This window comes from Oncorhynchus clarkii, chromosome 10, assembly GCF_045791955.1.
Source record: "Oncorhynchus clarkii lewisi isolate Uvic-CL-2024 chromosome 10, UVic_Ocla_1.0, whole genome shotgun sequence".
NCBI classification, from domain to species: Eukaryota; Metazoa; Chordata; class Actinopteri; order Salmoniformes; family Salmonidae; genus Oncorhynchus; species Oncorhynchus clarkii.
Window position 1 is genome coordinate 40,165,664 of NC_092156.1, and position 25,450 is coordinate 40,191,113.

Consider the following 25,450-nt stretch of genomic DNA (forward strand, 5'->3'; position numbering starts at 1 on the left):
TGGTTGCTATATTAGAAAATCACCAGGTTATGGTACAGATGTTGCGAATCAGTAGGCCAGAGCCCAGTAGACCTGAATTCAAGTCCGAACTAACGTGTGGTAGAACGGGAGACGCCTATTTGAACCCTGCTTCAAGGCGGCCTCCTATTACTGAAGCCAGATCATCCCCGGCGGCCGCTAGTTAGCGTGGACCAGAGAAGGTATTACACCTGTGGCCAGGAGGGACACCTGGCCTGGAGCTGCCTGGGAAATGACTAGTCCCTGCCAATGGCCCTCAGAGAAGACCACCAGAAGGTGCGAGTACATCACAACCTGCTGGGCCCATGAAGCCTCTGCAGCCCCACAGAACCCCATCAAAAGTCAGGATACGGCCGCCTTGTTGGACACAGGTAGTATGGTCACTCTCATCAAGCCTCTACTTCAGTGGAAGTTCATTAGTATCACAGAAAACAATAATGGTCCAAGCCTTGCAGTACGCCACACTAGAATTTGCATTAGAGAGGCTTCCATTAAAGAAAACCCTCTGTGTTCTATTGGATAGATAACGGTCCATCCATTCAAAGGCAGAGGATGTTAATCCATAACACCTAGGTTTTCAGCAATATGGTATGAACAATGATATCAAAGGCTGCGCTGAAGTCTAACAAAACAGCTCCCACAATCTTCTTATCAATTTCTTTCAGCCATTTGTGTCACCACTGAGCATGTTGAGTTCCCTTCCCTACAGGCATGCTGAAAGTCTGTTAATTTGTTAACTGTAAAATAACATTGTATTTGGTCAAACATAATGTTTTCCAAAGCTTTGCTAAGAACCGGTTTTAGGCTGTTTGGTCTGCTGTTTGAACCATTGCTATAACCGTAGCTATTTTTTGGCCGAGGACTGACCTTTGCCTCCCTCCAGGCCTGTGGGCACACTCCACGTTCTAGGCTTAGATTGAAGATGTGCCAAATAAGAGTTTCAATGTACTCCACTACCAACCTCAGTAATTTACCATCGAGGTGGTTTGTCCTTATTTACAGATAGCAATAATTTTTTCAACTCTTCCACACTTTGAAGAATTCAAAGCTGCAGTGCTTATCTTTCGTTATTTGGTCCGTTATGCGTGATTATGAAGGCTCTGCATTTGTTTTTTGTATGTAGTGTCTAAATGTGCTAATCTTGTCAACAAATTTGTTATTAAAGTAGTTTGCAATATCAAAGGGTTTTGTTATGAATGAGCCATTAGCCTCAATGAAGGATGGAGCCGAGTTAGCTTTTCTGCCTAAAATGTAATTTTAGGGACTCCAGAGCGCTTTACTATCATTCTTTATATCATGTATCTTTGTTCCATAGTATAGTTTTTTTTCTTATTTTTGTTTAGTCACTTGATTTGTCAATTTACTGTATGTTTGCCAATCTGCTGCGTTGCCAGACTTATTTTCCATTCCCTAGCCTCATAAGAATTTGTTCTTAACTGACTTGCCTGGTTAAATAAAGGTAAAATAAAATAAAAAATCCCTCTCAGCCATACAGTTTTAACAGTCAGTTTCTTTATGGCTGTCAGTATCCGGAAGAAGCAATGTCATAAATGCTTTGAGTGCAGCGTCAGGATGTTCCTCATTACACACATCAGACCAACAAATATTTTTCACATCTTTAACATAGGAATCATTGCAAAACCTATTGCATGACCGCTTATACACTATTTTAGGTGCAGTCTTAGGAACTTGGGTTTCCTAGACATGGCTATTATGTTATGTTGGGGCAGTGTAGCCTAGTGGTTAGAGCTTTTGCAAGTTCAAACCCCCGAGCTGACACGGTACAAATCTGTCGTTCTGCCCCTGAACAGGCCTAGGCCGTCATTGAAAAGAACAATTTGTTCTTAACTCACTTGCCTAGTAAAATAAATAAACATGTTCACTACATCCAATGGGTGTGGATACTGCTTAAGAGTGGATTTCTGCAGCATTAATAAAGATGTGGCCAATACCTTGGTAGGTTGACTGATAACCTGAACCAGGTTGCAGGCACTGGTTACAGTTTGAAGCTTTTTCTTGAGTCCGTTATGCGTGATTATGAAGGTTGATGGAAGCCAGTCAATATTTACGGCACTGAGAAATATACCTCTCTGCTGATATCACATACAAGCATTTCACACACATTATCCAGATACTGACTGTTAGCACTTGGTGGTCTATAGCAACTTCCCACAATAATAGGCTTTAGGTGAGGTAGGTGAACCTGTATCCATATTACTTTAACAGCATTTGACATAAGATCTGTATATGCTTTACAGGAATATGACTCTGAATATAAACAGCGATACATCCTCCATTGGCATTTCTGCCTCTTCTGTAGATGTTATAACCATATATTGATACCACTGTATCATCAAAGGAATTATTTCAGTGGGTTTCAGAGAGTAGCTCGAACTGAGCATGTTATGCCTCCATGACACGCCATCTTAACCGACAGTCAGCACATTATACGTATTGAACATTCATATTACACTGTACAACCTTACCTATAGAGTGTGCACCCATGAACTGGGGTATCAGCCTACACAGTGACACCCACAGATTAAAATTCTGAGTTTACACAAATATTACCGCGGTAGGTCTTATTGCAGGTCTTTGACTGTGGCAAATCCATAGTTAGTCTGTAATGTGTAATTGAACATTCATAACGAATTATTGTCAAATTAGATCGTTATTGTATTTATTGTTAAGTTTTGTAACAACATTCCAACCATGTTTAGAAATATCTAGTCCAAATATGGCATTATTCCACTATATGTATCCTTCTGCATGTTTCAATTGGGGACTTTTATTTTGAAGGCAAACTTCAAATTCCACTATTGTGGTTAATCGTTATTGTGGCTAGCTTCACAAAGGTCCAATGAACGTTCCGACGTCAGATTTCTACACCTATCAATCCGGCCGCTTTTACTGCCTGGCAACAATTTTGCAGTGGGTGCACTTGGTTTGAGCTTTGCGGCGCGCGGGTTGTTTCGCAATTTCTCCACATCCTATTTCGCTTTTACAAGGTTTGTGGACTTGGGGACATATTATGCACATTTGTCCAGTCTTGGCCACAAGAGCTTGTGGTGCTTTCAAAGTTGCTATTATTCAGCCTCTTAGTGGTCTCTGATCAGTTTCCACAATGCCTGCTTGTCAAGGGACAACAATATAAAAATGTATTTTGTGTGCTGCAGATCTGTTACGTTTATGTTCCAGGGACACACATATTTTATAAAAAAAATAAAAAAGGAATGACGTCCATAGGACAACGATGAATACTGATGAATACTTTTTTATATATATATATTATGCTGTGAGTATGTGATTGATTGACTGATTAATAGAGCAAGTATTTTGGATGCATTTAGAAAACACCACATACATTCCACTTCCATCTTCTCGCATCGCCAGATCAGAGTTTGCGATCTCTTTGGCAAGATAGCATACAGCTGACGTTCCAGTACAGTCTACCTAGCAGCCTGACTGACCCACGTGACTACACAGCAACGCTGGTTTTATGCCGCCTTCACGCACTTGTCGGAAGCTCTGAAGTGTCCGATTGCTAACTGGTTGAACGCGGCACGTGTATAACTACAACAAGTTAGCAAATTGGACATTTCAGAGTTTTCAAGTTCCGACAAGCACTTGAATACATCATTAGCAAGAGTACGGTCTACCCCGGTCTATCGACAGAATCCTGTGACGGGATCATCATCTGCGCAGCAGTGAGGGGATTCGATTAATGCGCAGGGCGAACCGGGTTAGCGTTGACTGCATCCGGTTGGGATACTTGCTGCCTCCCTTGTGCGAGCCAGGTGCCCGATTTTGGCCGACGGCGATGTCGGCTCAAAACAAAAGTGAAGTAGGTTAAGCACGCATAATGAGTAACGAGTAGGATTCTGTTTTCACATGCAAAAGTGATTGCTTTTCATAAAAAAATAAAGTATATCTGCCTTCCCAATGAAAACTAGTTTGAAAATAAGATAATATATTTTTTGGAAACTAGATGTTTGTTTCTGAATGATGCATCAGTTAGTTACTTTAAGGAGCAGTTCTCTCTGTGGGTCCAACCCCAAGGTGTTCTGGAAAACAGTTAAAGACCTGGAGAATAAAACCTCCTCACAGCTGCCCATGTCCCTTAATGTTGATGATGTGGTTGTTACTGACAAGAAGCACATGGCTGAGCTCTTTAATCACCATCATGATGACAGGATTCCAACATTTCCTCATCTCCCACCCCTTCTAATGCGACTATCCCAGATGTGTCTTCCTCTTTTTCCCATGACCTGACCTGGTTTGCTAACTACCTCTCTCAAAGAGCGCAATGAATAAAGTCAGAACATCTGCTGTCTCAGCCACTGCTGCCTGTCACCAAGGGAGTACCCCAAGGCTTGATCCTAGGCCCCGCATTCTTCTAAATTTACATCACCAACATAGCTCAGGCAGTAGGAAGCTCTCTCATCCATTTATATGCAGATGATACAGTCTTATACTCAGCTGGCCCCTCCCCAAATGTTGTGTTAAATGCTCTACAACAAAGCTTTCTTAGTGAACAACAAGCTTTCTCTACCCTTAACCTTGTTATGAACACATCCAAAACAAAGGTCATGTGGTTTGGAAAAGAAGAATGTCCCTCTCCCAACAGGTGTGATTACTACCTTTGAGGGTTTAGAGCTTGAGGTAGTCACCTCATACAAGTACTTGGGAGTATGGCAAGATGGTACACTGTCCTTCTCAGCACATATCAAACCTGCAGGCTAAAGTTAAATCTAGACTTGGTTCTAGAATCACTCCTCTTAACACTCCAGCTGCCAAACTAACCCTGATTCAAATTACCATCCTAACCGTTTTAGATTACGGAGACATAATTTATAGATCGACAGGTAAGGGTGCTCTCGAGCGGCTAGATGTTCTTTACCATTCGGCCATCAGATTTGCCACCAATGCTACTTATAGGACACATCACTGCACTCTATAATCCTATGTAAACTGGTCTGTATCTCTGTACACCCGTCACAAGACCCACTGGTTGATGCTTATTTATAAAACCCTCTTAGACCTCAATCCCCCCCTATCTGAGTTATCTACTGCAGCCCTCATCTTCCACATACAACACCTGTTCAGCCAGTCACATTCTGTTAAAGGTCCCCAGCGCACACACATCTCTGGGTCGCTCATCTTTTCAGTTCACTGCAGCTAGCTACTGGAACGAGCTGCAACAAACAGTCAAACTGGACAGTTTTATCTCAATGTCTTCATTCAATGACTCAATCATGGACACTCTTACTGACAGTTGTCCTGCTTTGCGTGATTTATTGTTGTCTCTACCTTCTTGCCCTTTGTGCTGTTGTCTGTGCCCAATAATGTTTGTAACATGTTTTATGCTGCTACCATGTTGTGTTGCTACCATGTTGTTGTCATGTGTTGCTGCCTTGCTATGTCATTGTCTTAGGTCTCTCTTTATGTAGTGTTGTGTTATCTCTCTTGTCGTGATGTGTGTTTTGTCCTATATTTTATATTTGATTTATATTTTATTTTCAATCCCAGCCCTAGTCCCTGCAGGAGGCCTTTTGCCTTTTGGTAGGCTGTCATTGGGCGTAATTGTAAATAAGAATTTGTTCTTTAACTGACTTGCCTAGTTAAATAAAGGTTACATAAAAAATACAAAAATGAATTCATGCTGCCTTTGAAAACGACCGAGCGGCGTAGATGTTCGCTCCTCCCGTTCACTTCAGGTATGAACAGGCGTCACGGGCCATACTCCCTGTCTGTATAGCCCGGTGCGGGTTCAATTAATCAAACTCCCTCAGGAACGAAGCGAAGTACATTTGACTCCGGCGAATCAGACCCCGAGTGTGAAAAACAGGGTGGGGGCAGAGATAGACCTTCGGGCAGACTGCACTGGTTCAGTGCGTATCCTAGGAACATGGCTGATGGTTAATGCTGGTGCTTAACCAGATGAGACAGTCAAAACTGTTTTGTTACATGAGAAGGTACAAGAAAAGGAGTTTAAACTTGGCAAGGTGGTTAGCTAGCTACCGACCGTCGATCGAGCAGAGGGGGTGTTATTGGCTGGAGAAAAGGAAAACAACATGGCGGCCTTGGAGCTCGAATGGATCCCAGAGACACTGTACAACACTGCTATATCAGCAGTGGTGGACAATTACAGTCGATCGCGAAGAGATATTCGTTCCCTCCCTGAAAATATTCAATTTGATGTGTATTACAAGGTAAGTTATTAGTCTAGTTTGCTAACTAACGTTATACAATGTGATGTTCCCGAGTTGATTCGTTTTAGCTAGCCACTTAACGTTACAGCTAACGTTGCAAACTCTTTGCAAAGCAAATCAGCTGATTAACTTGCTTGCTAGCTATCCTGCTTAAAAGGTTAACAACAATATATTCCATTTAGCAGACACTTTCATCCAGAGCGACTTGCAGTCATGCGTGTATACATTTTTACATGTGGGTGGTCCCAGGAATCGAACCCAGTATTCTGGTGTTACGAACACCAAAGCTGGGGAACGATGTTAAGGGGGAGAAGAAAAAAAAGAACATTTTTAAAATTGAGGCTTCGTCATAATGTAAGTGTTTTATTATTCATTTATTTATTGTGGTAAGCTGGGGGAAAAAATGAAAATGTAGTTTTTTAATTAAGGAAGGGGAAGAGAGGACCCGAAGGTCTCCAGGTCGAATCCTGCCTCGGCCAGAAATAAAATTTCTAAACAAACACCAAAACAACCATATATATATATATATAGATATATATATATATATATATATGTGTATGTATGTGTGTGTGTTCTAATGAGGTTGGTTTATTATGTACAGTACTCCCGCAACCTTGTTTATGCAATTAGTATCTTAAATGATCAGTTATCTGTTGCAGTGTCTTGTGGACTGCGTATTACCTGATGTATTTATAAATACATCACATCTATGAACATTTACTCAGAGCCACGTATGTCAGTTATTTAAAGTGAATAATGATTGACCTACAATCGAAAGTCATTCAAATAATTGGTTGAAATATAGAAACATGTTTATTAATGTGAAATGTCACACACACACACACAGCCCCTAGGGACCCAAAGTAATGAGTGGGTATGGCACTGCCTGATTCTGAGTGAATGACACAATCGGAACCAAACATATGACAACATCCATGCAAACAGAGGGGAAAAAAACTAAATCGAAAAGTTCTAGGGCTCGATTTAATCAGATTAGTGTTGGTCAACACCAGCATAGCGGTTGTTTTGGCGGTATCGGAGGTGAAACTGTGTTAGAGCTGTCAAATTCACAAGCAGAACCTTGTTACCTTATCACCTTGAATGCAACAAAACCAGCCCAACTTTATATTCAACAAATCCCATGCAGCCGCGTTAGAAACACTGAAATACGTGATGTTCTATTGTAGGCTATAGGCCCTACTCCCGACTAGACTGATAGGCTTTAAGTCCCCCCATCCAAATTAACATGAAAATTATGCAATAGCCTACACTTTCTAACTCTGTTTTGAACTTCTAATGTGGTAAGGATAATAAAGAAGGGAGTGGTTTGTGACACATGAGCAACATTGGGTTAATGCTTGATCTGATTGAATCAAGCCCCTGGTTGTAGAAATAAGATAAAAAAGGACTACAGTACAGCAGAGTCTAATATGGAAACTATTGATGTGTTGACACTTCTCAAACAATCAGGTTTTTTGCATGGGTGGAGTTGGCTGGCAGCAGACTGGGCTGTGGGTGAAGCAGGCCAGGTACTGGTGGCAGCAGACTGGGCTGTGGGTGAAGCAGGCCAGGTACTGGTGGCAGCAGACTGGGCTGTGGGTGAAGCAGGCCAGGTACTGGTGGCAGCAGACTGGGCTGTGGGTGAAGCAGGCCAGGTACTGGTGGCAGGAGACGTGGCGCTGGAGGAAGCAGGTTGGACTGTAGTGGGAGCATCCTGGGTGGGGCTAGGAGCAGAGAAATCATCAGCAGTGGTGGTGAAGTCATCCAGAAGACTACCAACTGTGGGGTCCGTTGCATAGTTCTCAAAATCAGTCTCCTCCAAGTCAGGGGGGGGGTCCATGTCCTTCGCAGTCTGCCTGAGCAGGTAGTCCACACCAATCAGCTCTCCTGAAAATAAAATAAAAAGCAAAACAAGACAAATGTAATATTACTCACAATATCTTCATCATATCAATACACTGATGCGCAGTTTTGTTTCTGCAATGTTTTAATGTATATCATGATATTGGTTAAGAAATTACAGTTTGGTATGTCTTAGAGGCTATAGCAGAGGAGAGCACTTTAGGCTTCGGCATGCTTCAGTTTGGCTGGCGGCTAGCCTAACCGACCAAGTATTCTTGCATACTCCCTTAAAAGACCTTTGCTTGAAAAAGTGGTACGAGTCGTCTCTTGTTGAATGACAGACTACGGAAGAATCCCAAAAGTTGACCTCGGCTACCAACTTCGGCATGCCTCAAGACAAATAGTGTGCTCGACCAACCTTAAAAATGGAGAAATGTCACAATGTTGTCATAATATATGCACAATCTATTCAAAAGCATGAGGGCGCCTTTACAGAGGCTATAGCAGAGCGCTCAGTTCCCTGAGAGACAGCAGAGGCAGTGGTGGTCTTCACGCAGGCTGTAGCAGAGGGAGTCGGGGAGAAGGGCGAGGTGGTCTTCACAGAGGCCCATAGCAGGGCTGGGGAGAAAGCCGAGGTGGTCTTCACAGAGCCCCGTAGCAGGGCTGGGGAGAAGGGCGAGGTGGTCTTCACAGAGCCCCGTAGCAGGGCTGGGGAGAAAGGCGAGGTGGTCTTCACAGAGGCCCATAGCAGGGCTGGGGAGAAAGGCGAGGTGGTCTTCACAGAGCCCCGTAGCAGGGCTGGGGAGAAAGGCGAGGTGGTCTTCACAGAGGCCTGTAGCAGGGCTGGGGAGAAGGGGCGAGGTGGTCTTCACAGAACCCCGTAGCAGGGCTGGGGAGAAAGGCGAGGTGGTCTTCACAGAGCCCCGTAGCAAGGCTGGGGAGAAAGGCGAGGTGGTCTTCACAGAGCCCCGTAGCAGGGCTGGGGAGAAAAGCGAGGTGGTCTTCACAGAGGCCTGTAGCAAGGCTGGGGAGAAGGGGCGAGGTGGTCTTCACAGAGCCCCGTAGCAGGGCTGGGGAGAAAGGCGAGGTGGTCTTCACAGAGCCCCGTAGCAGGGCTGGGGAGAAGGGGCGAGGTGGTCTTCACAGAACCCCGTAGCAGGGCTGGGGAGAAAGGCGAGGTGGTCTTCACAGAGCCCCGTAGCAAGGCTGGGGAGAAAGGCGAGGTGGTCTTCACAGAGCCCCGTAGCAGGGCTGGGGAGAAAAGCGAGGTGGTCTTCACAGAGGCCTGTAGCAAGGCTGGGGAGAAGGGGCGAGGTGGTCTTCACAGAGCCCCGTAGCAGGGCTGGGGAGAAAGGCGAGGTGGTCTTCACAGAGCCCCGTAGCAGGGCTGGGGAGAAGGGGCGAGGTGGTCTTCACAGAACCCCATAGCAGGGCTGGGGAGAAAGGCGAGGTGGTCTTCACAGAGCCCCGTAGCAGGGCTGGGGAGAAAGGCGAGGTGGTCTTCACAGAGCCCCGTAGCAGGGCTGGGGAGAAGGGGCGAGGTGGTCTTCACAGAACCCCGTAGCAGGGCTGGGGAGAAAGGCGAGGTGGTCTTCACAGAGCCCCGTAGCAGGGCTGGGGAGAAAAAGGAAAAGGTATAAGATTTATTATGAAAATGATTTGAATGTAAACCGCATTAAAAACAAATATGTAATCAAACAAGCTCTTGACAGGTTAAGCTATAGCTGGCACGATACACTAAAAATGATCACCGACCATACCGATCACTTATCGCATGCATTTGGCTGATATCGTTCGTTACGTTAGTTAGCGTATATTAGAGAAATGTAAAGTTTGAAATGATATAAGTTTGCCAATACCAATTTGGTATTGGGACAATTTTGTCTTTATCGCCCAGCTCAAGAATACGCTACACTGAGTGGACAAAGCATTAAGAACACCTTCTTAATATTGAGTTGCACCACCTTTTGCCCTCAGAACAGCCTCAATTTATCAGGGCATGGACTACAAGGTGTTAAGTGTTCCACAGGGATGCTGGCCCGTGTTTCTCATGATCTTTTCAAATTGGCAGGATGTCAAGAATGGTGGACCATTCTTGATACACACGGGACACTGTTGAGCGTGAGAACCCAGCAGCGTTTTAGTTCTTGACAAACTCAAACTGGTGCGCCTCACACCTACTACCATACCCTGTTCAAAGGTACTTCAATCTTTTGTCTGCCCATTCACTCTCTGAGTGGCACACATACACAATCTGTCTCAATGCTTAAAAATCCTTATGTAACCGGTCTCCTCCCCTTCCTCTACACTGATTGAATTGGATTTAATAGGTTACATCAATAAGGGATCAGAGCTTTCACCTGGTCAGTTTGTCATGGAAACAGCAGGTGTTCTTAATGTTTTGTACACTCAAGTGTATATCATTTTTACACCAACAGACTTCCTAGGCACGTCATGCTGGAATGATAAAGGAAGGAAAGAAGGAAAAACATGTATATGAACCCTGACAATACGGTCATGTGAGATTTAAAACATGACAATAGTTTTTCTCCATGTTTTGATGAATGTTAGTTCTAAAAGGATCACGGTACATGATGTAGTAAGTAAAAGGCCACAGCGGTTTGGGGCACTTGCAGACGTTGTCTATGGGCGGGGACACTCACAGAGGCTGTAGACAACTTGGCCAGGCTACAGACATCTAGTGTCAGTTAAAAAAATATATATATATATTAGTTACATTTTTAAGGTTGTACTGTTATAAAAACCAATCAAATTTTATTGGTCACATAAACGTATTTAGCAGATGTTATTGCTAGCGTAGCAAAATGCTTGTACTTCTAGTTCCGACTGCAGCGATATCTAACAAGTAATATCTAACAATTTCACAACATATACCCAATACACACAAATCTACGTAAAGGAATGGAATAAGAATATATGGACGAGCAATGTCAGAGCGGCATAGACCTAAGATACAGTAGAATAGAATACAGTATATACATACTAGATGAGTAATGCAAAATATGTAAACATTATTTAAGTGGCATTATTAAAGTGGCCAATGATTTCAAGTCTGTATGTAGGCAGCAGTCTCTCTGTGCTAGTGATGGCTATTTAACAGACTGATGGCCTTGAGAGAAGCTGTTTTTCAGTCTCGGTCCCTGCTTTGATGCACCTGTACTGACCCCGCCTTCAACAGGATGAACAGGCAGTGGCTCAGGTGGTTGTTGTCCTTAATGATCTTTTGGGCTTTCCTGTGACATTGGGTGCTTTTCTTTTCTTTTCTTGAACTGCAAAAGAGAGAGAGAGAAACCGAATGGACACAATGATGAAAGAAGGAAACCAAGTCACCTGTCAAGGATTATCTGAATCAATGTTCTGTCATGGCAGCAGAGCCATAGTAATTGTGAAAAAAATATGACAAAAAATGTAATATTTACCATTGACAACAAGTTCAATGCGGTCCTCAATGGAGGAGTCTGAACAGCAGATACAGACGCTGGGGGTGCTGTAGGTGTTGGCCCAGCAGGTTCATTGGAGAGACCTGCTTAAAATATAGACGGGACATTACTAGATAGTATGGTACCTCATTTTAATTAATCAGGAAAGTGAATACATGTTTTAGCCTGTAAGCTTTATTAATTCCCCCCCCGGGCTGCTGTTGACTACAGCCCTCTCAAGCAGCTCACCCCACAACCCATCCCCCACACAACGGAAACCGTGAGTCAAGGGGTGATGAACTCTGGCTCTCTCTGAAACTTTCATTAACCTGTTGTGATTGGTTGATAAGATCACAGCTTGGTACTTTGACACTGTGCATACTCTCTTTGTTACAATATGCAATGACAATTTAATGGCCAAATATTAGAATAAAGTTGCGTTAATTAGTATTAAATGCTTACATTTAATGACCGGTATTTCTAGTACTGTATATACAAAAGTATGTCAACACCCCTTCAAATTAGTGGATTTGGCTATTTCAGCCATACCCATCACTGACAGGTGTATAAAATCAAACACCCAGCCATGCAATCTCCATAGACAAACATTGACAGTAGAATGGCCTTACTGAAGACGTTGGAAAGGTGGCATCCTATGACGTTGCCACAAGTCAGTTCATCACATTTCTGCCCTGCTAGAGCTGCCCCGGTCAACTGTAAGTGCTGTTATTGTGAAATGGAAACGTCTAGCAGCATCAACTGCTCAGCAGGAAAGTGGTAGGCCACACAAGCTCACAGAATGGGACCGCTGAAGTGCGTAGCACGTAAAAACAGTCTGTCCTCGTTTGCAGCACTCACTACCGAGTTCCAAACTGCCTCTGGATGCACCGTCAGCACAATAACTGTTTGTCGGGATCTGCATGAAATTGGTTTCTGTGGCCAAGAAGCCGCACACAAGCTTAAGATCACCATGCGCTATGCCAAGTGTCTGCTGGAGTGGTGTAAAGCTTGACGACATTGAATTCTGGAGCAGACAAAATGCATTTTCTGGAGTGATGAATCACGCTTCACCATCCGGCAGTCTGACTGACTAATCTGGGTTTGGCAGATGCCAGGCGAACACTACCTGCCCCAATGCATAGTGCCAACTGTAAAGTTTGGTGAAGGAGGAATAATGGTCTGATGTTGTTTTTCATGGTTCGGTCTAGGACCCTTAGTTCCAGTGAAGGGAAATCTTAACGGCACAGAATTCAGTGACATTCTAGACGAGTCTGTGCTTCCAACTTTGTGGCAACAGTTTGGGGAAGGCCCTTACAGGTTTCAGCATGCACCCGTGCACAAAGCGACGTCTTTACAGAAATGGTTTGTCGATCGGTGTGGAATAACTTGACTGGCATGCGCAGAGCCCTGACCTCAACCCCATCAAACACCTTTGGGAAGAATTGGAACTCCAATTGTGAGCCAGGCCTTATTGCCCAATATCAGCCGCCAGCCTCACTAATGCTCTTGTGGCTGATGGAATCAAGTCCCCAACATGTAGTGGAAAGCCTTCTCAGAAGAGTGAAGGCTGTTATAGCAGCAAAGAGGGGACCAACTCCGTATTAATGCCCATGAATTTGGAATGAGATGTTCGACGAGTAGGTGTCGACATACTTTTGGTCATGTAGTGTAAAACGGTGTGTTTTCTAGATGAACACACAGTTCAAATGTCACAGGCCTATGCATGTTTTGCTATTTAACTTTTTGTCATAATACATACCTTCTTAGAGGTCATACCACTTCTGCCTCGGTGCTGGCCTGCTGCCTGCATCGGGAAGGCCAAACCCCTGTGGTGCCAAGTGTCTGCAAGCAGGACATTCACTTATAGGGCTTATGGGTCTTTTTAGGCATCTGGAACCAACAGGATGAATGTATCACACTACCACAAGAACAATTAGCAAGACATAGCAAACCTAATGTGAACTAGGCTAATGCAGTCAGCCTAAAATAATACACTGTGTTATTGGAAAACAAGTCCGTATTCAAGCAAGTAGGCTCATCATTGCAAATTTGTAAGCTAGGCTATATCATGGACTGACTGATTTTTAATTAATCAACCATTACATATATGTGTAAGTTACATTCGCTAAAGCTGTTTATAACTAGAAGTTTGTCCCCTTGATATCAAAGCATAATCTAACTTAATACTGTAAGCTGTTTATACATGGCTAGCTAGCCAACAAACGTAGTTAGCTGAAAATAATTCACCCAAATGGGCAATAACCTTGTTAACGTTAGCAGATTGCATGATATTTTGGCTCTCACCAACTTTGACAGTTCTCTTACCCATGAAAACAAATGTTAGAGCTACTGTAATGTTACTGTACTGTTACCATGCTAGCTAGATAGCTAGCTAGCTTGCCAGGCAGCTAAGTAACCACTTTCCACAGGGTGACGAAAGTGCACTGTGATCTTGATGCTCCTTTACAATAAATATTCAGGGTCTTATTCTGGTGACATGATGATACTTGACTGCTGTTTTGACAAATAAAAAATATTCTCGCTCTTATCCATAATAATCTCATCATGTAGACTAGCCTACCCACACAGCCTACCTGCACTGTACCCACACAGTCTACCACCACTGTACCCACACAGCTTACCTGCACTGTATCTGCGAGCTGTTGGCCAGAGCACATGTGCCAAGACCAGAGTAGACACGTTTGCTATTTAACGCAACTTTTTGAGACAAAACTATCGGTTGAGTTGAAAATGTAAGTGTACACAAAAATGTGTTTCCATATTTCGGAAACGCCACTGGTGTGAAAATGCACACATTTTCTTTATGCAGATTTTAGAATATTCACATGAAAATCTGTGACTAGTTGGATGGAAACCTAGCTTCTGACACTCCTGTCCCTTTTTTGCTATCCTAACTTTGTCTTCATGTTTCTCCAGCTGTACCAGCAGGGTCGGCTCTGCCAGCTGGGAGGGGAGTTCTGTGAGCTGGAGGTGTTTGCCAAAGTTCTAAGAGCATCTGACAAAAGGTACTTTGTGTGTGTGTATATATATTTCATATTCTGTATGGTAATCTGACTTCATGATCATGTGAAGCAAAAGGGATATGATGATCCTTGAGAGAACCTTGAATGTCATTGTCACGCATTTTGACCGGTTCTCATGTATGGTTGTATCACGTCGTCATGCCCGGTCTTTGTGTATGTGCCTGCAGACACCTCCTGCACCATTGCTTCCAGGCCCTGATGGATCATGGGGTGAAAGTGGCTTCTGTCCTGGCCAACTCCTTCAGTCGCCGCTGCTCCTACATTGCAGAGTCTGATGCCCATGTGAAAGAGAAGGCTATTCAGTTTGGCTTTGTTTTAGGTAGGTGCCCGCACCCATCAACTTTCTTTACCATTTTGTTTCTGATTGTACTAATGTTGACCCTGTCCTGTAGGTGGCTTTCTGTCTGATGCAGGCTGGTATGGTGATGCAGAGAAGGTGTTTCTGTCGTGTCTGCAGCTGTGCACACTGCATGACGAGGTGCTTCACTGGTACCGTGCTGTGGAGTGCTGTGTCAGGTCAGTGGGTCACAGAGCGTTAGTATTTTCGGGTCCAATTCTAGTTCTATGGCTGGTTACTCTTAGTCTGTATTTTTCCACAAAAACTTACCAGATTCACTAATTTCTCTTAGGTTGCTTCATGTCCGGAATGGAAACTGCAAGTACCATCTTGGTGAAGAGACTGTCAAGTTGGCCCAGTTGTATATGGACAAATTGGCCAAACATGGTCATCAGGCCAACAAAGCTGCGCTCTATGGAGAGCTGTGTGCGCTGCTCTTTGCTAAGAGCCACTATGATGAGGTATGTTGCCTGGTAAAGATATGTCAATTGGTTCTGTTAGATTCTTTTGGTGTTCTGGTTTATCATGTTGATCTCATCACTGATTTTGTCTTTTGCAGGCCTACAGGTGGTGCATAGAGGCAATGAAAGAAATCACAGTGGGTTTGCCTGTTAAAGTTGTGGTAGATGTCCTGAGACAGGCCTCCAAGGTACGAGTGTTCCCTTTTCCTGTGTTATAGACATGTCTATGAATGTATTAATAAATACTTTTTGAGATGTCCCCATACTATTGTCACAGGAGTCACTGCAGTACTCTGTTAGTCATAGATACTGCTTTGGACTGTAGTTAGTAGGGATGTAACGATTCATCGATACACATATGTCCCAGATACAAGTGCTTTGGTCTGAGGACCCCAAACCGAACCAAATGTAGCATACATTGGTCAGAAAATCGATTCAAACGTTACAAATCGCTTTCACATTTGTTTTTTATGTTGGTTCACTAACATTTATTACATGAATTCTATCTTCTGAAAAATACAGTGCTTTCAGAAAGTATTCAGACCCCTTGACTTTTTCCAAATGTTGTTGTTACAGCCTGATTTAAAAAATGATTTAAGTTCACACAAAAAATTCACTGGCCTACACACACAATACCCCATAAAGTCAAAGTGGAATTATGTTTATTTATTTTACAAATGAATAAAAAATTTAAAGCTGAAATGTCTTTAGTAAAAAAGTATTCAATCCCTTGTTATGGTAACCTCATCTCTGTACCCCACACATACAATTGTATGTAAGGCCCCTCATTCGACCACGGAATTTCAACCACAAAGACCAGGGAGCTTTGCCTCGCAAAGAAGGGTTGAGGATTGAGGATGAATCAACAACATTGTAGTTACTCCACAATGCTAACCTAAATGACAGTGTAAAAAGGAAGCCTGTACAGAATAAAAAATATTCCAAAACATGAATCCAGTTTGCAACAAGGTACTAAAGTAATACTGCAACTGTGGCAAATTTGTCCTTAATACAATGTGGCTAATACAACACATTGCTAATTACCACTCTCCATATTTTCAAGCATAGTGGTGGCTGCATCATGTTATGGGTATGCATGTCATCGTTAAGGACTAGGGAGTTTTTCAGGATAAATAAACGACTGGTTGCACAATCCATGTGTGGAATGCTCTTAGAGACTTACCCAGAAAGACTCGCAGTTATAATCACAGATAAAGGTGCTTTTACAAAGTATCAACTCGAGGGCATGAATACTTATGTAAATGAGATTTATGTGTTTCATTTCAAATTTGCAACAGTTCTAAAAACTTTTTCACTTTATCGAACACCTTCAGTATTCAAATGCTAAAATGGCATGCATCACGCATTAAGCTTTATTCGTTAAGTGCATTCTGAAAGTATTCGGACCCCTTCACTTTTTCCACATTTTGTTACATTACAGCCTCATTCTAAAATGGATTACATTCATTATTTTCCTCGTCAACACACAGTACCCCATAATGACAAGGCAAAAACAGGTTTTAAGTCTTTTTAAAATTTTATTATAAAAAACACCTAATTTACTTAAGTATTCCCCATCATAACAAAGCAAATACATCTTTCTCGAAATGTTAGCAGATTTATAAAAATAAAAAAATACCTTATTTGCGTAAGTATTCAGACCCTTTGCTATGAGACTCGAAATCGAGCTCCGGTGCATCCTGTTTCCATGGATCATCCTTGAGATGTTTTTACAACTTGATTGGAGTCCACCTGTGGTAAATTTAAATTGATTGGACATGATTTGGAAAGGCACACACCTGTCTATTGTCCGTAGGATTCCGAGACAATATTGTGTCGAGGCACAGACCTGAGGAAGGATACCAAAACATTTCTGCAGCATTGAAGGTCCCCAAGAACACGGTGACCTCCATCCTTCTTAAATGGAAGAAGTTTAGAGCCACCAAGACTCTTTCTAGAGCTGGCCGCCCGGCCAAACTGAGCAACCTCAGGGAGGTGACAAGAACCCAATGGTCAAAGCTCCAGAGTTCCTCTGTGGAGATGGGAGAACCTTCCAGAAGGACAACTATCTCTGAAGCACTCCACCAATCAGGCCTTTATGGTAGAGTGGCCAGACGGAAGCCACTCCTCAGTAAAAGGCATATGACAGCCCGCTTGGAGTTTGCCAAAAGGCACCTAAAGGACTCTGACCATGAGAAACAAGATTCTCTGGTCTGAGGAAACCAAGATTGAACTCTTTGGCCTGAATGTCAAGCATCACCTCTGGAAGAAACCAGGCATGAATGTTTATGCAACAAATGTTAGTGTATCGCATCTATTCAGTTTCTAATTAAACCAAATCTTACGATACCTTTTAGTTTGAAATGATTTTGGTATCAGAGCCCATGTACTGTATCTCGAAATGTACCGAATCATCTGGAAAGATGCACATCCTTAGTAGTTTGATCTTAGTGTGGTTTCATGCCTTTTGTGTTTGGACCAACAGGCCTGTGTGGTAAAGAGGGAGTTCAGTAAGGCAGAGCAGCTGATAAAGCATGCTGTTTTCCTGGCACGGTAAGTTAGATTCACCACACTTGTTGTTTGTGTGTTGTAGTCCTTGTCTCTGTCTCCTTCAGTAATGTCTGTTTCCTTATTGTTTCTGCAGTGAGCATTTTGGACACAAGCATCCCAAATATTCAGACACTCTCCTCGATTATGGGTTTTATTTGCTGAATGTGGATAACATCTGCCAATCAGTTGCAATATACCAGGTGGGTGAGTCAGTCTGAGATGTCGATTGACAGCAGAGAGGGTGTATCAGATGTGTGATATTGAAACTGTGTTAATATTCCAGACGGCTCTAGATATCCGGCAGTCGGTTTTCGGGGGAAAGAATATCCATGTGGCCACAGCACACGAGGACCTGGCATACTCCTCCTATGTCCATCTGTACAGCTCTGGCAAATTTGACAATGCGCTGTGAGTAATCAACCAGGGGTACTTGGTCTATCCACAGGGGGTATTTGAAGACTCATGAGACCATAGCTTTACTGGTAAAATGGACATGAGGGGTTACTTCTAGTGAACTCCAGGCAGAGCAAAATTCAGTTGGTGGTACAGTAACTAAGAAAGGTTGGGAACCACTGCTGTAAGGTACTTGTTGTCCATTTGATGTTATGTATGTACTTTTAGTCTCTCTTGTATTTGGAAGTTCATGCAGGCCAATTGCAGTGTCCCTCCCAAAAGTGATGTTCCTGTCTTTATTTTGTTTCCTAGGAAATGTTTGTGCTTTAGCTACTGTGTCACGGAGTTAAATCTGTTTCTCTGCTGTGCCCCCTGGGTATGTTGTGTACAGATTCCACGCAGAGAGGGCCATAGACATCATCACTCACATTCTCCCAGAGGATCATCTGCTGCTGGCCTCCTCCAAAAGAGTCAAAGGTAAAATGGCTTTCACAACCATCTGTTTACTCCTGTCCCACGTTGTCCGTGATGGGCACGATGACGTCTGTGATTCTCAACTGCTGCCGAGTCAATTACTGAAGAGGAGTTGTTTTATTTTGGAGGAGAGGTCCGTGTTATTTGGATTAGATCCGTTTTCATCTTTCATTTCCTGACTAACTTGAAGTGTACGTCTGACTCTCTGTACCTCTTCTGACTGTGCTGTGCTGCTCACTCAGCTCTGATCCTGGAGGAGATCGCTATTGACTGCCACAACAAGGAAACAGAGGAGAGGCTGCTCCAGGATGCCCATGACCTCCACCTCTCCTCCCTCCAGCTGGCCAAGAAAGCCTTCGGGGAGTTTAATGTTCAGACAGCGAAACACTATGGCAACCTGGGCCGCCTCTACCAATCCATGAGGAAGTTCAAGGTCAGAATTAGATCATCCCTCCCTTCCAACCCCTGAGACAAGTGTCTGTAGAAAGCATGCAGAAGGTGACCTGTGACACACTTTCATCATAAACTGCCATCCAAATGTTCTCCACGGTGTTTACGGACCCTGTGACTCACTTTTGGAGCAGGAATCTGCTCTCCAAGTAGGTTAAAATGTCACAGAGGCTCTGGGATTTAATGATAGCTGAAAAGCTGTATACAGACCCCAAGGCTGTGGATGACTGAGAGGTCTCATCTGTTTTTGTTTTTCAGGAGGCAGAGGAGATGCACATCAAGGCTATCCAGATCAAGGAGCAGCTTCTGGGTCAGGAGGACTATGAGGTGGCTCTGTCTGTGGGCCACCTGGCCTCTCTCTACAACTACGACATGAACCAGTATGAAGATGCTGAGCGACTCTACCTGCGCTCTATCGCTATCGGTCAGTCACTAGTTTAGATGGGGTCTATTTTACTGTTGTACTCTTCATTTGTAATCTATTCTTCCTCATTGTCCTATTCAATATTCTTACCAGTATGTGTGCTTTTCCCCTGCAGGTAAGAAGCTGTTTGGCGAGGGCTACAGTGGACTGGAATACGACTACAGGGGCCTAATTAAACTGTACAACTCTTTGGGGAACTATGAGAAAGTCTTTGAGTACCACAATATTTTATCCAATTGGAATCGGCTGAGGGACCGGCAGTTTGCTGTGGCAGATGCCCTGGAGGACGTCAACACCAGCCCCCAGGCCACAGAGGAGGTGGTGCAGTCCTTCCTACTGTCACAGAACCATGGGGCCGGCCCACCTGCTTAGGCTTCCTACACAGACACATGCACACACATATGCCCACACGCAGATAGAAACGCTAAGGTGTTCACAGCTCGCTTAAATCTATTGAACACACCCTCTCCACATCAAGTTACACGGTTGGCCTTGCAATGGGCCACCTGGCTTTAGGGAAATGCACTATGGCCTGTGGAATGCATCTGATCCAGTCTTTTTATCGATCTCCTGTGATCAACCCTGCAGATAACATTTGATGGGAGGAATCACTTGCTATACACTTTGCATTACCTAACACCACTTTCATCACCATCAGTCTTCTGTTAGAGGAATTGAGACGGGGGGGAACATAGTGTTTTATAGAATAGTACATGGGGTTTTTTTCTGCTTCATTTTTGGTCAGAGCTTGCCCTTTATTGACCATTGATGTCCCCTGTAAGCATGGATTCAGCACCACTTGGCTTTTTGCTTTGGTCAATTATAAAAAGCCAGAGTGAATTTTTCTGGGTGCAATCCTTCTGTTATTGTGCTAATGTCATGAGGGAGTTTACAACCCATTTCATCCATGGACCAAATCTTTGGTTCTATTTCTTTTTGGAACATCTGTTTCTGCCTCACTCTAAAGATGTTGTTGGTGCAGTCCTTCATGCATGCATTTTAAAGGTTGTCTGTGATTTGATGAATTTGAAATGCACCAGCATGTGTATTGAATTGGACCACAATTGTGCTCCACAATTGTTGGACCACTGACTTATGGAATATTTGAAAGTGTACGTTAGAGTACCTTTGTGGAATTAAAATGCCAAGTATTTATAAGGAATTTCATGAAGCTAAACCAAACACAAGTCAGCTAAAACTTGCTATTGAGATGACTCCCTCCCTGTCGGACTGAGACCCTCAAAACACACCGTTAACAATAGAATTGGTCTCGTGTTTTCATTATAGAATGAAGATAGTAAAGGTAGTAGTGCTTGTGAACGGTTGGTTACCTAGTGCAACGTTAAGTAATGATGTACCCCATTTTGTATGGACTAGGTAAATAGAAATGATTGCCTTGCTTTTAAACATGCACGTCTGTCTCATGGCTGTTAATTTTACATGTGCTGTTATAGTCCAACTGAAGTCCAAGCCTTAGCCTTAAAGGACGATCAGCCCAAGGTGCTCTTGCTCTGGTAATTAGCATGCTTCCTTTCCATATGCCGACACAGGACAGAGACAGGAATGTCACATGTTTGACCTGACATGCACTACATGGCCAAAATTATGTGGACATCCCTTCGAATTAGTGGATTTGGCTATTTCAGCTACACCCATGCTGATAGGTGTATAAAATCAAGGACACAGCCATGTAATCTCGAAGGCCAAACATTGGCGGTAGAATGGCCCATTTTGAAAAGCTCAGTGACTTTCAACGTGGCACCATCGTAGGATGCCACCTTTCCAACAAGTCAGTTTGTCAAATGTCTGCCCTGCTATAGCTGCTATGGTCAACTGTAAGTGCTGTTATTGTGAAGTGGAAACGTCTAGGGGCAACAACGGCTCAGCCGCGAAGTGGTTGGCCACACAAGCTCACAGAACAGGAGTGTAGGGTGTAGTGCATAAAAATCATCTCCTTGGTTGCAATGCTCTCTACCGAGTTGTATGAAATGGGTTTCCATGGCCGAGCAGCTGCATACAAGCCTAAGATCACCATGCGCAAATGCCAAGCGTTGGCTGGCGTGGTGTAAAGCTCGCCGCCATTGGACTCTGGAGCAGTGGAAACGAGTTCTCTGGATTGATGAATCATGCTTCAGCATCTGGCAGTCCGACGGACTAATCTGTGTTTGGTGGATGCCAGGAGAACACTACCTGCCCCCAATGAATAGTGCCAACTGTAAAGTTTGGTGGAGGAGGAATAATGAACTTGGGCTGTTTTTTGTGGTGGGGCCAGGCCCCTTAGTTCAAGTGAAGGGAAATCTTAACGCTACAGAATACAATGACATTCTAGATGATAATGTGCTTCCAACTTTGTGGCAACCGTTTGGGAAAGCCCTTTCCAGTTTCAGCATGCCCCCGTGCACAAAGCAAGGTATTTATCGGCGTGGAAGAACTTGACTGGCCTGCGCAGAGCACTGACCTCAACCCCATCGAACACCTTTGGGATGAATTGGAACGCCAACTGCTAGCCAGGCCTAATCGCCCAACATCATTGCCCGACCTCACTAATGCGCTTGTGGCTCAATGGAAGATAGTCCCCGCAGCAATTTTCCAACATCTAGTGGAAAGCCTTCCCAGAAGAGTGGAGGCTGTGATAGCAGCAAAGGGGAGACCATATTAATGCCCATGAATTTGGAACGAGATGTCCGAACAGATGTCTACATACTTTTGGCCATGTATTGTCTCTTCAAGCTAAGACTGATCATGTTGTCCTCAAATCAAGGACACCCAGTCCTTCTGAGGGAAGACCGCCAGCACTGTTTGTCAGCCAGCTTGACTCAACAGCTTTGTTGTGAAAAGTATTGCACCATGGGTGATGAATTAGGATGAACCGAGTTCAAGCTTAGAGACGGAAGGTGACAGGGAAGGCCGGTCTGAGGCAGATCAAGGGACAAGACATCTTAAAATCTGAACAGGTGAAGCAAATGGACATTCTCAAATTTCAACCCTTTTATCCCCAAGTGCTTTGCCTGTGTACATCTGAAAATAAAAACCATTTTAGATTTAAGAAATTGGATGTTCAAAAAAGTTTTCCACCTCCTTGTAAACTGGGGTGACTGGTATATGGTTGTCTTTATGTCCCTAGTTTTGTTTACAAGGCTTTAATTGTTTCTGGTGAATGTTACTGTTTGGGTCTGAATATCTGATGGTATTTGTGATTGCTGCACACATGAATTTGGGGCTGAGCCCCCCTGTCCTTTACGTCTGTCAGTGTCAGCAAGACTGCTAAAAGATTCATTGAAGACGTCTCTCTGGAACAAGGCATAGCATCTCAATCAGGAGTTTCATCTTTGTATGTTATAGGTGGAACATCTATTGAGAGTTGATCACTTCTAGACACGTTTTCCACTGAAACTGGAGCAAATGCAGCCCATGTAGCTTTTTTTATTTAGTTTTTACTACGTGCTGTCTATATCCTCACATGCATTGCAAGGCGCCAGCCTTTTGTAAAGCACATTTATTTCCACACTAACATTTTAACCGTTGCTCACTCTGAAACTCCCATGTAAATAGAAAATGGTCTAATTCTAGAAGTATATCTATGGGCAAGTTTCACAGACCTACATTAAGCCCACTCTTGGACTAAATTGTACTTTTGACTGACTACCATTATGGCTAAACTTCATTTGAAAGGGTTTGCATCAGAAACTACCCTGTATTTCATCCATAGTTACTTAAACAATGTTCTTGAAATTTTAAGGTCTTTATTATCGAAAGGTAATTTGCCCAACTCCTGGAGTCATTTAATCTTGGTCTGTGAAACTGGCCCTAAATGTGTTTTTAAAAGAGGTTACACACACAAACACATTTTGAGTTTAGGTATGACTCAGAGAAGTATTTGCAGAACTAGATTGCAGATATTCCATACATGCTGTATCAGAATTTTTAAAGAACTGTGGTGTGCATTCATCTTTTGAGATATTGTATTTATTGTATACTGCGTGAAGTACTGCCTGCTGCATAGTTGTGGATACAGTCCTCTAGTAAGAGTGGCTTTAGTGGTTGTTCATCATGACATCCATGGCTACCCAGAAAGGTAAGAGGACATTGGAGGAATGTGTGTACTGAGAACATGTAAATAATTTTCATTTTATGTACTGCCTTCTGCAGTACCCCTAAATTTGAACAGATGGCAACAGTGACAGACAGATGGCAACAGGTCAGCCCATTATTCTGTCATAGGATGGGATCTGTAAATGAAATTGCACAAACAATATGAAATGAAAGGACTTTCAGTAATCTCCTTTTGTTTCATATCAACACTACTGTGTTTTTGTACATTTTTTCATTAACATTTTACAAAGCTCTGAAAAGATGAAGGAATATTGACATGTCTATGAATTGAAAAGATACATGTAAACGTCGACATCATCATTAGTGCCACAGTGCGCTTTTTTATGGATAGATGAACGTTATTTGGCTTGTGTAACGCAATGCACCACCATTAAATGATTATTAAACTTGTTTGTACATTATGAATCTGTCTCGGTTATTCTTTGGCAATAACACAAACTTACTAAAGTCAGTAAGTCTTGATTATGTAAACTTGCTGAAATATTTCAAGGGCTTTGATGAACTGCATCCAGTTGCAGCCCCGTAGTAGCCTGTAACTTAAACTAGCCTGTCACTAAACCAATACTATCGCCATCTACTGGCCGTGGTTAATCCTTACCACATACATGTGAACTCCTTTTGTATCGGTCCTTGCTGTCCGGGATCCTTGGGACGTGCCCACCCCATTTAAATTGAACGGTAAAATAGTAATTTCCCTTTATAATCATCCTTTCCTAGCTTCCTTTCCTACTTTATTAGCATCCTTTCATCCTTTCCTAATTCAGGGAAGGAAAATATGTCCCTTTCCTTAGCTCCTTTCCTTCTTACCTCGCTCCCTTCTTCCTTTCCTAACTACTAGCCGTGGCACAAATAGAATGAGCCAGATGTTTAATCGGATTTATAGATCTGAAGTATCCTCCTGGCGTTTCCACTCACCACCAAATATGGTGATGAGAGGAAGCCCAGTGGTCGGCAGTGAGAGAAGATGGAACTAGAAGGATTTTGGCCGACTTTCTGCTCATTTTCTCATCGATGAAACATTTGATTTCAAAACAGTTTTCTGTTCCCAAAACGAACATTTGTTGCCAACAGAGATGACTAAGTTTTGTACACCTTACAATATGCAAAACTAAAATAATAATTATATATATATATATAAACAAATGAAAAAGGATGTTGTTCAGAATCAGTGCAATGCGAATTGAGTTATTGCACATGCGCACTTCACAGAGTAGGCGCTCCCTAATGGAAAATATAAAAATACATGCTAGATTTGGAACTGCCCAGGCCTGTAAGAACGAACCAATAGGCTCTCGCCAGCTGCTCGTCCTGCCAACTATGAAATAAGGAAAGGAAAGGGTTCTAGGAAATAAAATGAGGAAATTAAAGGAAAGAGAAAAGGAAGCAAGGAAAGGAGGAAAGGAGCTAGGAAAATAAAGGAGATAAAGAAAGGGAGATTGGGAAGGGAGCGAGGAAATGGGGGTAGGGGAGAATAGGAAGCCAGGAAAGAAGGAAAGAAAGCTAGGAAAATAAAGGAGATAGGGAAGAAGGAGGGGAAAGGAGTTGGGGAAAGAAAGGAATCTAGGAAAGAAGCTAGGAAAGGAGGAAAAGAAGGGTGCTAGGAAAGGACAGGAGAGTGGAAAGGACAAAAAAAGGGAGCAAGGAAAAGGAATCTAGGAAAGAAAATGATAGAAGAAAGGGAAGAAGGAAAAG

General features: G+C 43.2%; 1 protein-coding gene across 1 annotated transcript; it reads left to right on the top strand.

The window, feature by feature from the left end:
- Positions 1 to 5,844: 5,844 nt before the first annotated feature.
- On the top strand, positions 5,845 to 24,163 carry LOC139418464 (amyloid protein-binding protein 2). Its single transcript, XM_071167934.1, has 13 exons — positions 5,845 to 6,230; positions 14,450 to 14,538; positions 14,724 to 14,875; positions 14,949 to 15,072; positions 15,186 to 15,354; positions 15,453 to 15,542; positions 17,840 to 17,907; positions 17,999 to 18,104; positions 18,188 to 18,312; positions 18,689 to 18,774; positions 19,014 to 19,204; positions 19,480 to 19,645; positions 19,761 to 24,163. The coding sequence occupies exons 1-13, from the start codon at positions 6,093 to 6,095 to the stop codon at positions 20,015 to 20,017; spliced, it is 1,761 nt and encodes a 586-aa protein (XP_071024035.1). The 5' UTR covers positions 5,845 to 6,092; the 3' UTR covers positions 20,018 to 24,163.
- The last annotated feature ends 1,287 nt before the right edge of the window (positions 24,164 to 25,450 follow it).

Excerpts from the sequence above, each read along its gene's own strand:
- LOC139418464 (XM_071167934.1), top strand. The coding sequence starts at position 6,093 with ATGGCGGCCTTGGAGCTCGAATGGATCCCAGAGACACTGTACAACACT. Across the intron at positions 15,543-17,839 it reads TCCTGAGACAGGCCTCCAAG|GCCTGTGTGGTAAAGAGGGA; the intron begins GTACGAGTGTTC and ends TTGGACCAACAG. Across the intron at positions 17,908-17,998 it reads CATGCTGTTTTCCTGGCACG|TGAGCATTTTGGACACAAGC; the intron begins GTAAGTTAGATT and ends TTGTTTCTGCAG.